This window comes from Zea mays, chromosome 6 (genome assembly GCF_902167145.1).
Source record: "Zea mays cultivar B73 chromosome 6, Zm-B73-REFERENCE-NAM-5.0, whole genome shotgun sequence".
NCBI classification, from domain to species: Eukaryota; Viridiplantae; Streptophyta; class Magnoliopsida; order Poales; family Poaceae; genus Zea; species Zea mays.
In genome coordinates, this window is record NC_050101.1 from 115,776,058 (window position 1) to 115,792,777 (window position 16,720).

General features: G+C 41.3%; 2 protein-coding genes and 1 pseudogene across 3 annotated transcripts; 2 read left to right on the top strand and 1 right to left on the bottom strand.

Annotated features, from left to right (window-relative positions):
* The first annotated feature begins 875 nt into the window (after positions 1–875).
* On the top strand, positions 876–8,646 carry LOC100194331 (Ras protein RIC2). The gene is made up of 2 exons (NM_001139367.1): positions 876–1,163; positions 7,935–8,646. Exons 1-2 carry the CDS (start codon positions 940–942, stop codon positions 8,362–8,364), a joined length of 654 nt encoding a protein of 217 aa, NP_001132839.1. The 5' UTR covers positions 876–939; the 3' UTR covers positions 8,365–8,646.
* A 1,807-nt stretch (positions 8,647–10,453) lies between these two features.
* LOC103629835 (berberine bridge enzyme-like 27) lies at positions 10,454–12,314 on the top strand. The gene has a single exon (XM_008650934.4). It carries the CDS (start codon positions 10,520–10,522, stop codon positions 12,167–12,169), a length of 1,650 nt encoding a protein of 549 aa, XP_008649156.1. The 5' UTR covers positions 10,454–10,519; the 3' UTR covers positions 12,170–12,314.
* Positions 12,315–13,444: 1,130 nt separating this feature from the next.
* Positions 13,445–15,928, bottom strand: LOC103629836 (inositol-tetrakisphosphate 1-kinase pseudogene; annotated as a pseudogene). Its single transcript, XR_002262784.2, has 5 exons — positions 15,680–15,928; positions 15,008–15,237; positions 13,948–14,143; positions 13,688–13,775; positions 13,445–13,604 (listed from the first exon to the last, which is right to left on the bottom strand). The product of XR_002262784.2 is annotated as an inositol-tetrakisphosphate 1-kinase pseudogene (transcript).
* Between the last annotated feature and the right edge of the window lie 792 nt (positions 15,929–16,720).

Genomic DNA, 16,720 nt, shown 5'->3' on the forward strand with positions numbered 1-16,720 from the left:
TTTCTCCCCTCTCTTTTGTCCTGTCTTTGATAATGTAGAGACTAAAAAAGAGAGCTTAAAATTTAGTCTCATGAAACCAAACATACCCCTAGATTTTGCCTTTTAAATGCAGCAACAAGTTTGATAAGCTATACCAAATGCACCTAAGTTAAATCTAGATATTTATTTGTCGCAAAATCCGGCGTTTCAATTTTTTAATTTAGTTAAGTCTGGATATTTATTTTACCGTACCCAGCTAAATTTCAGCTTGACGGTATAAATCGTAGCATCGAGTTTATAATTTAGCTAACTCCAAATATTTTTTGTGTTGTAAATTATATCACCAAACTTTTCTATATCTATATCTATATTATTTTATTAAGAACCTAATATGGACACCTGATGCTACCACGACTCCACCCTTCCAACGTTCAGCGCCCACAAAAAAATGCAGAACAAACATTTGAATCAACACCCCTCTATTTTAGAAATTTAGAGCTAACCATGAAACCACATGTATCTTAGTATTTACAAATAAACAAAAATTATATTTATAGCCTAGGCGACACTCCTCCGACTCGTGATAACTCACGAGCACATACCTAGTAATTTAGTTAAGTTTAAAACTGGACGACATAATTTAAATTGGTCAAAACTCGGACCAGAGCGCTGAACCCTGGCCACGTCAGCGCCGGGACGCGTTTTCCATTTTTTTAGCCGTGGCGTCGGCTATCACTGCCGCGAAAAAACTGAGACCCACCCGACCAAAATCCCCCACCCGCCGCAGTCCACGCGCCCGCACCGCACCGCGCGCCGCGCTCGCTGCCGTGCCAGTGTCCCCTTCCTTTCCCGTTTCCCCCTCCCTCTCTCTTTCCCCACGCCCGACGCCCCCACCACTCTCTCGATCCAAAGCCAGATCGGCACGACGAGCAGAGGCCCCCCCCGGAGCGGCGCGGAGCAATGGCGGCGGGATACCGGGCGGAGGACGACTACGACTACCTCTTCAAGGTTGTACTGATCGGCGACTCCGGCGTCGGCAAGTCCAATCTGCTCTCACGCTTCACGCGCAACGAGTTCAGCCTTGAGTCCAAGTCCACCATCGGCGTCGAGTTCGCCACCCGCTCTCTCCAGGTCGACGGCAAGGTTGTCAAGGCCCAGATTTGGGACACTGCCGGCCAGGAACGGTACGTTTCGTTTCAGTTCGCTCCAGCTCGTCTCGCTTCTCCTCTATCTCCGCCGCTGCCGCGGAGCTGGTAGTAGATCTGATCCGCGTCTCAGCTCGTCTGCTTCTACCGTGCGTATCCTCGTTTCAACCGTGAAGCATGGGGCTCTGCGCTTTGGATCTCGCTGCCGAATTGGGGTTGCGTGCTGCTGTTGATAACCATTTGTAGGGTTCGGTGCTTTTCCATTTCTGGATCCGATACTGGAAAACCAGTGGATTACACGCGAATCAGCAAGCATACAGGGCCGTTCCTGACTTTTTAGGGGCCGGGGCGAAATCCGAAATGGAGGCCCCATCCACACACAATATATATAATATTTAACGCATACAAATTATTATGCACTATTTTTAAGTTTATAAGATGACAAATATAAAATATAGCCAAAAACACATACTTGTTATCCGATGTCATTAAAAATATCTTCTAACATTTTGTGATACAAATCATCGCTTATACCATTAAGATCAGTCCATCCACCAACTTCTTTTAGATACATATAATCGCCAAACCATTTAACCTCTCTTAAGTTATTGTTGACCTTAAATAGTTCAAAAAATATTTCAATTTTAAAAATCTTCTCCCCGTCGATGCAACCATCATGTGTATAGTAAATAATAACCCTCTGTATAAAAATAGAATTTATTTTGCTTCTCTAGTGGATTCCTCGTCCAGTTGCATATAGACATAAAAATCAAGAGTTAAAACAAATACTATTTTGGAATGAAGTGAATATTAGATAAGTAATTGAGACATTAGTTTAACAATCTAAATGAAACTGATCGATAGCGCATCGCTCTTGCGTATTTATGTCTAGGGTAGATATGCTTAGCGGGAAAAAATACTAACATCCAGTGGTCAGAGGGGCCCTCTGTTTTGGGGGACCGGTGCGGCCGCACCCTCTGCGCCCCCTCAGGGCCGGCCCTGCAAGCATACATCTTATTGTAGAATAGAGTTGTAGGATGATAGGATATTCTTCTATTGCACAAACGATTTTTTGGTACTGCCTGGATCCTGATTTTCTCGTACTCCAAACGTGGCGTGGACTGGAGAAAACTTTCTGAAGGTTACCAGGTTTCTTTGTCTTGGCTCACGATGATCATTTGATCTGGGAGGAGCAGATCGGCCATTTTCCTTTCTATTGTTTGCATGCAGCACGCCTGGCAGTTCTGGTAGGGGGTGTTTGGTTCCACCCAACTAAAATTTAGTCCCTATTGAATATTTGAATGACAATTATGGAAATTAAATACTCTCTCCGTCCCAAATTAAAATTCGTTTTATCATTTTAGTAGATTCGTATAATAATTAATGTATGTGTTTTGTATATGTGTCTAGATTCGTTATCATCCATATAAATATAGACATAAAAATCTAGAGCTAAAACGACTATTATTTTGGAGTGGAGGGAGTATTATTTAATTGTAAAACTAATTACATAGATGAAGACTAAAAGACAAGACACAATTTATTTAACCTAATTAAGGGGGGTGTTTGAATGCACTAGAACTAATAGTTAGTTGGCTAAAAATTGTTAGTGGAATTAACTAGCTAACAAATAGCTACTTAACTATTAACTAATTTACTAAAAATAACTAATAGTTGAACTATTAAATAGAGTGTTTGGATGTCTCAACTAATTTTAGCCGCTAACTATTAGAATAGAGTGTTTGAATGTCTCAACTAATTTTAGCCGCTAACTATTAGCTTTAGTGCATTCAAACACCCCCTAAGACTATATTTAATACCTATAATTATGGCGTGTTTGAATGCACTAGAGCTAATATTAGCTGAATACATCCAAACAAACTATTAGCTACTTCTAGCAAATTAGCTAATAGTTAGCTAGATATTTGTGAGCTAGCTAATTTTAGTAGCAGTTTTTTTAGCTAACTAACTATTAGCTCTAGTGCATTCAAACACTATTATTCAAGCATTTGATGTGACACGAACTAAACTTTAGTCAGGGGAGCCAAACACCCCTTTAATTTAGGGGGTGTTTCAATGCACTAGAGCTAATAGTTAGTTGACTAAAAATTTACTAGTGGAACTAGCTACCGAACAAATAGCTAGCTAACTATTAGCTAATTTGCTAAAAGTTGCTAATAGCTGAACTATTAGCTAGATTATTTGGATGTCTTCAGCTAATTTTAGCAGCTAAGCTCTAGTGCATTCAAACACCACATTAGTCATCAAAACAGTAAGGCCATGTTTGGAACCCCTAGAGCTAATAGTTAGCCAGCTAATAAATTATTAGCTGGGTTGAGCCAGCTAATGAACTAATTGTTAGCTGTGAGGTAGCTAACAATTAGCTGCGGTATTAGCTAATGGTGTTTGTAACCTAACACCTAATTTTTAGTAGCTAATTATTAGTTTTAGAGGTTCCAAACAGAACCTAAAACACACATAAAGCTATAAATAGGTATATTTTGTACATTGTCAGTCGTCTTGGGCCCTGCCATAAATAGGTGTTTGTGTCATATAAAACCAAATATAGGAGATGTGACTTTGGCACTACACATGATGAAGGAGATGTTAGTTTGGAAGCTCAAGAGTGCCCACGAAGAATACCTTTTAGTATTTAGGATTAATGCTATATAGAGACAAGGATATTGATGATGATGTTAGTCATAGATCAAAGTAGGGTGGATGAAGTGGCGTCAAGCATCTCGTATTCTATATGACAAGACGGTACCATAGAAGCTAAAAAGCAAGTTTTATAGAACAACAATTAGACTTGCTCTGTTGTATGGTGCAGAATGTTAGCTTAAAAATGACATGTTCAATAGATAAGTGTTGTGGAAGGCCGGAAGCACATGTTGTGTTGGATTTGTGGCCATATAAGAGGGATTCAAGTCTGGAATAATGATATATATGATAGGCTAGCGGTAGCACCAATTTAAGAAAAGCTTGTCCAACATGGTTGAGATGGTTTGGACATGTTCAATGGAGATCTCTTGAAGCACCAATGTGTTGTGGGATTCTCAGACGCGATAGCAATGAGAAGAGAGGTAGAGGAAGACCGAAGTTAAGACTTGAAAGGATAAAATATACTCAAGATTTAGTCTTGAATATGAGTACATGGAAAACAACTATCCATTTGCTGGAACCTTGACTTGTGGTTTTTATTGGGTTTCAACTCTAGGCTACCTAACTTGTTTGAGACTAAAAGGCTTTATCGTTGTTGTTGTGTGTCATAGATAGGTTTGCTGGACATGGTCACCTGAAATTAGAACTGATGTTTACTTTTGGAACAATATAGCTTAAATCCTCATTCCATTTTATGGAATTGAAACTACGCATCAAAACATTTTGCGTTCTTACGCTTAGCCCAAACTAGCTTGGCCATTCGTCCGGTTCCATACTGCACAACATTTCTGACAAATGAAGAATTTTGACTTGTTTTTTTTTCTTCATTCCACCATTTTGTAAACTTCTTGTTAGCTTGCTCTGCCATGTTACGTAGATGGACATGTCTATGATTGGGATTAATCCTTGTGATTGTTTTTTTTGTCATTTGTATGTACTCGCAGTGAGTCTGTTGTTGTATATGCTGATCATGTATCCATGTCATTTATATTATTGTCACAATTGTTTACATAAATTGACGCTTCAAGATGGCATGCACCTTGTACTATAGTCTATAGATAATTTTCCTCTTCAAGAGTGTTAATGAAGCAACCTGCCAGAGTTTGTATTGAGTAGCACTAGTGACATATAAGTACTTAAGGCAAAACTTCAATAGGAAAGACTGCCAAAACAACATCTTTGAACAATGACTGAATTTTGACCAAATTTATAAGAAAAAAAATAATATTTATAGTGCATAATTAGTATCATTAGATGAATCATTGAATATATTTTCATAATTAACTTATTTGAGATATACATGCTGCTAATATTTTCTATAAACCTAATCAAAGTTGAGAAAGTTTGACCAGTGTGTCTCCCATAATGACACTTATTTTGGGACAGAGGGAATATCTAACAGTGTAAACTAATGGACTCTACAATAATGTTTGAGCATCTTTCTAGTTTTTTATATCCTATTTATGTGGCATGGGAACTAAATTCTTTGATTTTGGGTGTGATGGATTGTGTGCTGTTTGCAATATGTATTGCTGGTAAGAAGTCTAGACAACTTTGTACAACAATTTTGGCGGTATTTATTAATGCAACAAAAACTAATTAGGACAAATGAGGAATCCACGCGAAGTACATCAAAGTGGTTTGATCTTATAAGCATGGAAGTTAGCCATGGTAACATAGGAGTGTAGTGCTGTTTCTTTTTGCGGTGAAGAAAATTTTCTATTGGAAATTATAAGGGGATGGTAAAGGCCGGGGATGGCATGGGTTTACCAGTAGCTCTGGTTAACATTGTGCTATGAGGACCCACTCCAACGATTCACTGAATGCATCACCCTCCCCTTGTGAGTGTGTACGAGGGGGGCATTGTGGCTTCCAACGCCCTCTCGCGACGGCGAGCACACCTACGCCCGATGTGAAAGAGGGGGGGGGGGTCTAATTTACCTGTTTCATTAATTAGTGTTTTTAACTTCAAAATTATTTCTTTTTAAAGTTTAATTATCAGATAACAATGTGTATTAGTAGGGAGAAGAATATTATGGGGGAGGTATTTAAATATGGATAGAAAGTACGAATAGAAGGATTTTGGAGGTAGATGGATTTTGGAGTTAGCCTTATTATAATACGCCACGACGGTCTCCAACGCTTCCCTGGCACCTCTCCCCTCCCCTCCGTGCCTTTCCGTGTACGGGCAGGTCCTGGTAGCCTTGAACAGCGCCCTCTCGCGAGGGCGAGGAGGGTTGCTCCCGCTGTTGAAGGGGAGAGGACTAATCTCCCCCTCCCATTAATCAGTGCTTTTAACTGTATAATTAATTGTTTTTAACTTTAATTACTTGATAACAATATGTATTACGTACGGTACTATAAATATTGTAGTATTTTTTAAAACTCTAAAAAGTAATGTATAAAAGTTAAATAGTTCAGTTAAACAGTAAAGGCATAAAGGGGGAGCTGGATAGGGGAAATTGCTGGAGAGGAGTTGAAATAGGGGAAGAATCTTATGGAGGGAGGTATTTAAATATGAATGGAAGGTACGAATATGGGGATTTTGGAGGGGGAACCGTTGGAGTTAGCCCACTAGAGTCTGAGCGAAATGGCACAGGATCTGACAGGTGCACAGAGAAAAGTCTGCAGATTTGCATGTTGCAATCAAAGCTAGGGTCTATTCAAACAACAATGACCAGTCAGAGTCAAGAATTGTGTCTTATTTATAATGTTGTGTCTTACTTCCTGATCAGTGATTTTATATGAGACAAGTGCTTGTAAACTGAGGCTCCTTTGGAACAAAGGGAAGGTTAAGCAATTTTGAAGGATTGAAATCCTATAGGAAATATTCTTAGGTGGTCCTTTGGAACAAAGGATTGAGTACCTATAATCCTATAAAATTCCTATGGAATGGACTGAGATTTTTGGAGGATTTCTAACATGAGGTCCAACCTCTTGGAAATTTTCTTATGAAATTGCAAGTATCATGCAATTCTATTCCTACGTTTTTTTTTCTATCCCTATGTTTTACCATTCCTGCATTCCAAAGGAGGCCTGAAATATCATGCATGTAATACTCCAATGTCTTAACTCTTACGTTCCTTCCACCAATATCCCACTACATCACAAGCAATTTGATGCGATAGATTCCAACAACAAGATGACCTAATGGATGGTCGATAGGATAGTAATGATTGTTGTTTAGTGGTACATCTATCACCAATGTTTTTTTTTGGTAAAAAAGTTGCCTTCTTCAGTAGCACTGTTGTTGCTGTTACTGTTAGGAGTGAATTCTATACTTTCCATCTTAGGGCTTGTTCGTTTTGGTGATAATCCACATGTATTGGGTGGGATTGAGCCGATTTAAATCCATAACAAGTCAAAATCCACCCCAATCCCGCCCAATACACTCCAATACACATGTAATATCAATAACCGAACAAGCCCTCAAGTGGATGTCTCATTGGTGCTTGATTATTTTGATATATCTAATCTCTTTTCTATTAGGCCCCGTTTGTTTCCTTTCATTTTGAGGAATTGGAATCTTACTAATGGAATATGCTAATTTTTTAGAATGTGACATTCCACCACTTTTCAAAGTTATCATATAAGCCTATCTCAAATTCATGGTGTGAGAGATAAAAATTGATTCTATAGGTTTACATGCTATGTTTCCGATGTACAACTTATAACACATTATTCTACTTGTTTTGCTATAACATAAATGTAGCATATAACTATCTCTCTAATATGATTTAGAATAATATACAAATATATTACATATATAAATATATGAACGTAATTAGTTTTGTCTAAATTATAATTATTAAAATAGAATTCAATTCCAACGAAACAAATGGGGCCTTATATACATCAGCATATGACCTAGGCCCTGTTTGTACATATTTGGTTGTTGACTTAGGCGCTGTTTGTTTCCTTCCAGGATTATATAATCTAGCTTATGGATTATATAATTACCTATTGATCTGCTTATGTATTATCATAATCTAGGTATCTAGATTACATAATCCACTTAATAATATGTGTTGTTTGTTTACCTCTCAACTTATTTAAAGCCGGATTATATAATTTAGAGGGTAAACAAACTGGGCCTTACTTGGTCACTTGTATTAATGTTAACCTTTTGGTCTCCTCATCTCACTGCAGATATCGTGCTATTACTAGTGCGTATTATCGAGGTGCTGTTGGGGCGTTGCTTGTATATGACGTCACTCGTCACTCAACCTTTGAGAACGTTGAGCGTTGGCTGAAGGAGTTGAGGGACCACACAGATCCCAATATAGTTGTTATGCTGGTTGGCAACAAATCTGATCTCCGCCATCTTGTAGCAGTTCAAACTGATGAAGGAAAAGCATTCGCAGAGAGGGAGTCATTGTATTTCATGGAGACCTCTGCACTCGAGTCGACTAACGTTGAAAATGCATTCGCAGAGGTGTTAACTCAGATCTACCGTATTGTGAGCAAGAGAGCAGTTGAAGCAGGCGAAGATGCAGCATCTGGGCCTGGCAAGGGCGAGAAGATTAACATAAAGGATGATGTTTCGGCGGTGAAGAAGGGTGGCTGCTGCTCTAGCTGAGCTGCCCTGCTGTATTTTTTGGAGTTGTGGTGATGTAGCTTATGGTACGGCATTTCCAGCGACCGAGAACTGGTAGTGGCATTAGCAGCTTCTATGTTACCTAGAGAGTTTATTGTCAAACTGGGGAAAAAAAACTGAAGGTTAGATCGGTGTAGATCTTTCTGGTACTGTATTGTGTATCCGGCAATAGGCATGGTATTGTTTTTTTTTTTGCTGTGAATCCACTGGTACCATGTTTAAACTTATGAATTGTTCAAAATAGAAAGGTGCTTCATGCTTGCCAAATTCTGAATTCGAATATTCAATACTAGGTGGAGTGGATATGAATATATGATTTTGCTTCTGTACACGGGTTGAAAATTCTGGAGAAATCGAAGGCAATCTCTTTCGCTCGCTTTGCGATGGTGATGGCGCTCTCCTAGAGGAAATTAACAAAACTGTATCATTACAAACTGCATTTTTTTAAAGGAGTTCAGGGTATGTTTGGTTTGTGCCTAAGGTTAGTCGTTCAAATTGAATAACTAACCTTAGACAGAAAAGTTAGGCAAAATGTGGCAATTGAGGTAACAAACCAAACATGCCCTTAGTCTCTAGAAAATCCATTATTTTTATACATTCATCCTTTGCTCTATGTAAGTTGCTCCGAAGTTCGGTTGTGAACCTGCTTGGAAAACCAGATAGGTTGTCTTTAAACAACAATGATTCATAAGCCTGCATACTATAAATCACTATTCTTTCCTAACTTAATAGTGTGATGCATATGTTTGTTTCTGGTGCTAGATAGGGTAGACACAAGCTGACAGCTTCATTGCTTCTCAAGATAGATGCTTACTACTAAATATCTAGGTTAGCACCTAACAACTTAGATAGGTGTAGCCTCTTGACGCCTTTTTATGTTCCAGTGCACATCATCATAAAAAAAGACATGTAATATAAACCTATGCACTGCACTTCTTTTCACAACAGTAAAATCATAAATTTGCGACGACCTAACAACTTAGGAGGTGTTTGGTTCATGCATTTTCAACCCGTATCCATTCACAGCGGCATCAAATCACTACACTCACCGTTTGGTTCGACGCGCGCGTTATTGCTTCACCCGGTATTGGTTCCGCGCCTTTGCAATCGTGATATCGCTCGTCTACGGAGTTTTCAGACTGCGCTGACTCGCTTGGATCCTACGTGCTGTAAACAAACAAAGCCAGGTAACAACTGCCTTGTATCGGATAGCGCTGGGATGTCACTGCAATCCCGTTGCTGTCGCATGAAATGAACCAAACAACACCTTAGGTGTAGCCAGTAGCCTCATGACGTCTTTTTTATGTTCCAGTATGCACATCATCACAAAAAAGGACATGTAATATATACGTATGCACTACACTTCCTCTCATAACAGTAAATCGTAAATTTTCGACGACCTAAACCATGGACATAAGTCCTATACCGTAAGATATTATTTATTTTCGATGGCTTAGATCATATGTTCGATGATAATGGTCCATCGGTTCTAAAAGGTTGAAAATAAGATTATCTTCGACGGTGGCCATCGAAGATAAAGCTTGTATCGACGGCCGACAAAGTCCATAGACATTTAACCCGGGTAACGGTTATAACTTATAACGGTGTCCAGTGGGCCCCACACAATTATATCCGACGGTCTACATAGGGTTGAATAGGTCGGTAACAAATTTCTAGTGTAATATCTGATTACGATTGGACTTATACAAACATGATTTAACGTTATTGTTTACCGTTTAAGTTTCAAATATGTGAACCGATTTAATGAAAGCCATGTCATTAAAAAAACAATAAAATTTCTGCGTCTTCTTTTTATGCGACTAATGTGACTATTTCCTGCCTTTTTTTGGTGTATTACAATAAAGATAATATAATGTTTATCACTTTGAAATAATGGCGTTTAATTTGCATACGGTACTGTAGAGGATAAGAAGGTTGTGGTCAGTCGAACCCTAAACCGTTCCAATTAAAGAGCTGACTTCAACCCACCAGTCAACCGTCGCCACGTACGTCGGGAGGCGATCTAGATACTTGACCATTTACTTTTCGTGCGTTTCCTCCCCCTTGCGTAATGTGCTAGAACACCACCAGCGACGAGCGTAACGTTTCTAGGAAAGAGAGCACAGCACGTGTTTCCATGTCGCAGCTCCTGGGGTTTGAGATCGTATATACGTGGATCGAGCTCGATGACACAACGCCGCAAGAAGCAAAGATGGCCATAGCCAGGACCAGGAGCTCAGCGCCGGTGCTCCTCTTGACATTCCTGTGTTTCTACGCCATTATCATCCCTTCCAACGCATCACCGGACGACTTTCCCCAATGCCTGTCGGGCAGCATCCCCAGCCAGCTCGTCTTCGCGCAGAGCTCGCCGTCGTTCACCTCGGTCCTGGTGTCATCCATCAGGAACCCACGGTTCTTCACGCCAGCGACGGTGAGGCCGCTGTGGATCGTGACGCCGACGAACGCGTCCCACGTGCAGGCCGCCGTGGCGTGCGGCCGCCGGCACGGCGTCCGCCTCCGCGTCCGCAGCGGTGGTCACGACTACGAGGGCCTGTCCTACAGGTCCCAGCGCCCGGAGGCGTTCGCCGTGGTGGACCTGTCCAGCCTCCGCGCCGTCCGCATCGACGAGCGGAGCTCCACCGCGTGGGTGGACTCCGGCGCGACGCTCGGCGAGCTCTACTACGCCGTGGCGCAGGCCAGCGGCGGCCGGCTCGCGTTCCCGGCCGGCCTGTGCCCGACCATCGGCGTCGGGGGCCACCTCAGCGGCGGCGGCTTCGGCACGCTGCTGCGCAAGTACGGCCTAGCCAGCGACAACGTCCTGGACGCCGTGCTGGTGGACGCCAGGGGAAGGCTCCTGGACAGGGCCGGCATGGGGAGCGACGTGTTCTGGGCCATCCGGGGCGGCGGCGGCGAAAGCTTCGGCGTCGTGCTGTCGTGGCAGGTGAGGCTCGTGCCCGTCCCGCCGACCGTCACGGCGTTCAGGATCCCGGTCGCCGCCGGCGACGGCGCCGCCCTGGACGTGGTGGCCAGATGGCAGGAGGTCGCGCCGGCGCTCCCGGAGGACCTCTTCATCAGGGCGCTCCTCCAGAACCGGAGCGCGACCTTCGAGTCCCTGTACCTCGGCACGTGCGACGCGCTGGTGCCGGTGATGGGGCGCCGGTTCCCGGAGCTCGGGATGAACCGCACGCACTGCCGGGAGATGAGCTGGATCGAGACCGTGCCCTACTTCTTCCTGGGCAGCGGCGCGACGGTGGAGGACATCCTGAACCGGACCACCTCCCTGAGCACCTACGCCAAGATGACGTCCGACTACGTCCGGCAGGCCATCCCGCGGCGCGCGTGGGACGGTATCTTCGGCAAGCTCGCGCAGCCCAGCGCGGGGCTCATGATCCTGGACCCCTACGGCGCGCAGGTCGGCGCCGTGCCGGAGCCGGCGACGCCGTTCCCGCACCGCGCCGGCGTGCTGTACAACATCCAGTACGTGAGCGTCTGGTCCGCCGGTGGGGATGGGGCGGCGCATATCGAGTGGGTCAGGGACTTGTACGCGTTCATGGAGCCGCACGTGAGCTCCAACCCGAGGGAGGCGTACTTCAACTACAGGGACCTGGACCTCGGTGAGAACGTCGTCGGCGTGGACAACATCAGCAGCTACGAGGCCGGCAAGGTCTGGGGCGAAAAGTACTTCGTGGACAATTACGAGAGACTTGCGGTGGCAAAGGCTGAGATTGACCCCGACGACTACTTCAGGAATGAGCAGAGCATACCACCGCTCGTGCCGGGCAACTAGTTGAGTGTCCATTACCACTAAAATGACGCACTTGCGGTCACAACCATATGCACATACTGCACAAAATAAGAAGATCGAGTGGTATATTATTATACATTTATACGTACGTACTATAATAAGAATACGGGCTATTTTGGAAACTATATTTTCTCGAAGGATTTCTATTTTTTTAATAAAAAATAAATTAATTTCTCTTGTAAAAATAGAAATCTCTTAAGAAAATAGAGTTCCCAAACTAACCCTAAGGATTAGTTTGGTAACCGTATTTTTTATGGGATTTTTAATTTCCCAAAAAAATAAACTAATTTTACTTTAGAAAAATAAAAAACACTTAGAAAAATGTGATTCCTAAACTAGAGAAAAATCGACAGCAGCAACTACGGACCAACGGCGCACCGAGGAGGGAAGGGCCTGCCACAACCCAAAGACAAACCAACATGCCAGCCCAACTCCGTCATCTTATCTGCTAACTATTCTTCTTTTGCAGATACCAAATTGTAGCTAGTATTCCATCCTCCATCCGTTATTTTTTATTGTCACATTTTAGTTTAAAAATAAATTAGCGAACGACAAATATTCAAGAATATAAAGGTAGTATCATTTTACCGTTTTCGCACGTACTTTGTCTTGCTGATATGTCGTCTATTGTTTGTTCCAACTTGCCCTACAAATGGTAATATGTATAATTACTATGTCGACCCCAAAAACTTCATGTCATTGTAGCACTAATTGATAGTGAGATTTGCATATCTTGATACTAAAACCCCATTATTTATCCATATAAACTCGTAGCCAGTAGAGGTTGCACAGTGTGTCACTTTAGAGCAATGGCAGGTCCGACAGGATCTGAAGGTTGGGTATTCAAAATTGGTAAGCAACATTATATATATACTAGGTGAGTGCCCGTGCGTTGCGACGGGAGTAAAAAATTTGTATGAAACATAAAAACGGAACGACAACAATCACTATGATAATTCAAAACCCATTAGAAATAATTTGTGTGATATTGATAATGTTTACCACACGGATTATGCATATCATATATGGCTAGTAGTTTCGCCTTCTACAGATTTCATGATTAGTGAAGTGATGTACATCAATCACTCTACATCTCATATTTAAATCTTGTTGAAATAAAGCCTGAGTACACGGCAACAGTCACAGAACCACATCTCTGTAAACATTATAAGCGCTGGCTTGTCCTCGTCTCCATACACGTCTCCATACACGACAACGGTCACATAAGTGACAGAACCACATCTCTGTAAGTAAGCAAGATGAAAAAGCGTGATGTTCATGTTGTTAAACAATACATAAGTAGCTGTTAATATTCATTTACACTGTAAACTCTAAAGTAACTTGCCCTTGCGAAGTCTTCCTCACAGAATATTTTCATTATATATCCAATCACCAGAACAGATGAGTCACATAGTTCCTACATCAAAGAGGGAGACACTCCAAATCAATGCACTCTGTAATTACAATAAGTGTTTAAGAAGAAAGCAAGGGCAAACTTACCCTTTTATTAGAGTAGCCAAGGTGAGAAGCAACTGCTGAAGCCTTTGAACATTTAAAACACCAGGAACCTCTATGCTACATTCATTAGCTGGACCAGTGAAGTGTATCAGTTCCCATCATCCCTCACAAGGACAAATGTTCCATTATGTAATACAGAAATTGCCACATTCTATCTTGAGTAAAGTTCTAATACAAAAATGACTTGCTAAAAATAGCCTGAAAATAAAACATGGCTTTTCAGTCCCAGTGTATAGGCTTACCTACAGAAAGAACTCTCCAATTCTGATTCTGGAGCTCAGAACTTAAACCTTTGTCAACTCTTGAAGTCGCATAAAAACATAAACTTGTTTGGCTCCATTCTAACATTAATTCAGTTAGAGAAAGATTCCCACTTTTCGCAAGAAGTGCTATAGAGCCAAACAAGTGTGAGCTTGCGACCTTTTCAAGAAAGCCTGACTAATAAAAGGAAATAGGGGGAACTTGTAAGCATATTTATTTATTTATTTTGTGAGTGCCTATTATGATCTTTTTTTACTAAAATATACAGCTGTTAAATATTAGAACAACATTATTTTCACAGCAATTTCATAAGGGCGCATAGGGTTGGTATGGAAGTTTCGATAGTTAAGAAATCTTTTGTGCTGAAGCAAGAAGCTTCGACAGTTAAGAAATCTGTTGTACTCAAGCAAATAGCCAACAAGTGTCTTAAATGTTCAAAACTCAAAGGCAGTGACAAAAAACCATTATTTCTGATATGAAGGATAACAATTACATAACGCCCCGTTTGGATCACTGGAATTGAATTCCATTCTAATAATAGTAATTTAAACATATATCAATTAAGCTAATTCATTTTTATACAAAATATATTTGTATATTATTATTAGCAAGATGTCCTAAATATTTATGTGCTACATTTTTACTATAGAGAAGTAGAACGAAGAGTGTCATGTAAGTTACAGATTAGAAACAAAATCTAATCATGCATAAAATCATTTCCTATCCTCTACCCTATGAATTTGAGATAGGCTTATATCTGAATTTTGGAAAGTGGTGGAATGCCAAATTCCAAACTAAATAAGTTACTTTATTTAGTGAATTCCAATTCCTTTAAAATGAAGGGATCCAAACGCCCCGTAAGATAAATTCAAAACTCAATGGTCCCATATTTCATGATGAACTTGACATGGGTTATCATGCACTTGATTATATCAGGACATAAGATAGAAACATTTGACCATGCCTAAAGATTATTGAAATATATGCTAGTAAGCAGAAGTTTAACAGGAAATTGCCACCAGATCAGCAGTAAGAAACTACCTTTCCATTAGAAATGACTGATTTCTCATTCATTTTTGTTAACATGATGCCATTCTTTGAAGATGGCATGATAAGATAGACACCCCATGGGCCATGATGGGTAAGTATGGCAAGAGGAAGCAAATACTGTCAATGTGAACTTCTGAAGATACAACTTCAGAGGGATGTAATAATAATGTAGATAAGTAGAGCATCTCATTAGTTGGCATGCCCTCTGCATAGCAGATTGCCTGAAAAAGGATAGAAGAGGATATAATCAGATGCCCATCACTTGCTCAGTTTATGAACTCTTGTAAGCTCTACTGATCCAGTAGCAACAAGCATTTGAACTATTTATTGGGCTAAAACTTGAACACAAGGAACCCATCAACAACAAGATGATGTAGCCCTAAACGGGATCCTAAATGCAGATATCAAGGATTACTGCAAAGTTGAGCTTTTAGCCAAGTTCCTAAAAAGACATCAAGGATCCTAAACATTCGAGCATATGACATTAATCAACAGGAGAGAAAAACGGAAAAGTTGAGCTTTTAGCCAAGTTCCTGGGACAATCTATCAGCGAGAGCATTTCCTTGAACAGTACAACACTATTAAACAGTAAGATCTCAACCAACTCATTTAGCAAAACAATGACGAATCGCGCCAATAGACACAAAACCAAGCCACTCATACCACATTCAGGTTGGAGTAGCGCAACCGCCGCAACAGCTCCTCTACCCCGGGCCGCAGAGCCACCGCCGCCGCCTCCCTGGTGGAGGAGGGGTCGAGGAGGAGGGAGGCATCCAGCACGAGTCGTACGGGCCGCCCGGTGGCCATGGCTTAGGGGAGGGAGATGCCAATCGCCAACGCCTAAGTTCTGTTCCTGGCTTTCTGCTCGGCGATTGAACACACGGAACCCGTCAACAACAAGATGATGTAGCCCTAAATATTGTGTTAGATGAAGGTAGTTAGTTAAGAAATGCATTGGACATAAACCACATTAATATTTTAATATACATATTTAAATGCATGGATGGGGTGTCCATAGTTATTACATTGCACATTGGGTTTAAAAAATTCCGAATCCAAGAACGAGCAGTTTATGTTATTGACTATCTGTGATCTTCTAGAATGCAGTTATGTGCTATACAAACAGGTAACAATTTTATGTGATGGAAGGGAATTAGGTAGCCTGTTTACACATCATAAATTCCTACATAAGGTAGGTCAAAAGCAAATAGCACCTTTGATTTGTCATGCATCATCACTGCATACATGCAAACAATTAAAAAGAAACTACAGCCTGCAACCCTGCACTATAAAGGGTTGAAGTCACTTCCTGTTCATTGCAACCAAGCTCGAAAGGTAAAAACAGATTGGGTTCCAAAACTCTAAATCCCTCATTTTTTCTTTTTCATCATGAACATGAGATTGTTCGTTCTATGGCCAATTGGCTGCTCACTGCAGCAAAGTATATATAACTGGATTCTAATGGCTGTCGCAATCTGTAGTTCAAGATTAGCTATGCGACAACAGTTGAATAGAGACAGGAAAAAAGAAATACCTGGCCATCCTTTGAACATTGAGGTCAACTATAGTGTTTTCCTCCCTTGCTGCAAGCAATAATGAGCTGAAATGGGCAATCAGAAATGAGGGTTAAAAAAACTTCACAAAATATACAACCATTTCAGAAAAAGGAGATTGACGATGTGCATTAAGTTACTTTGACTGTTA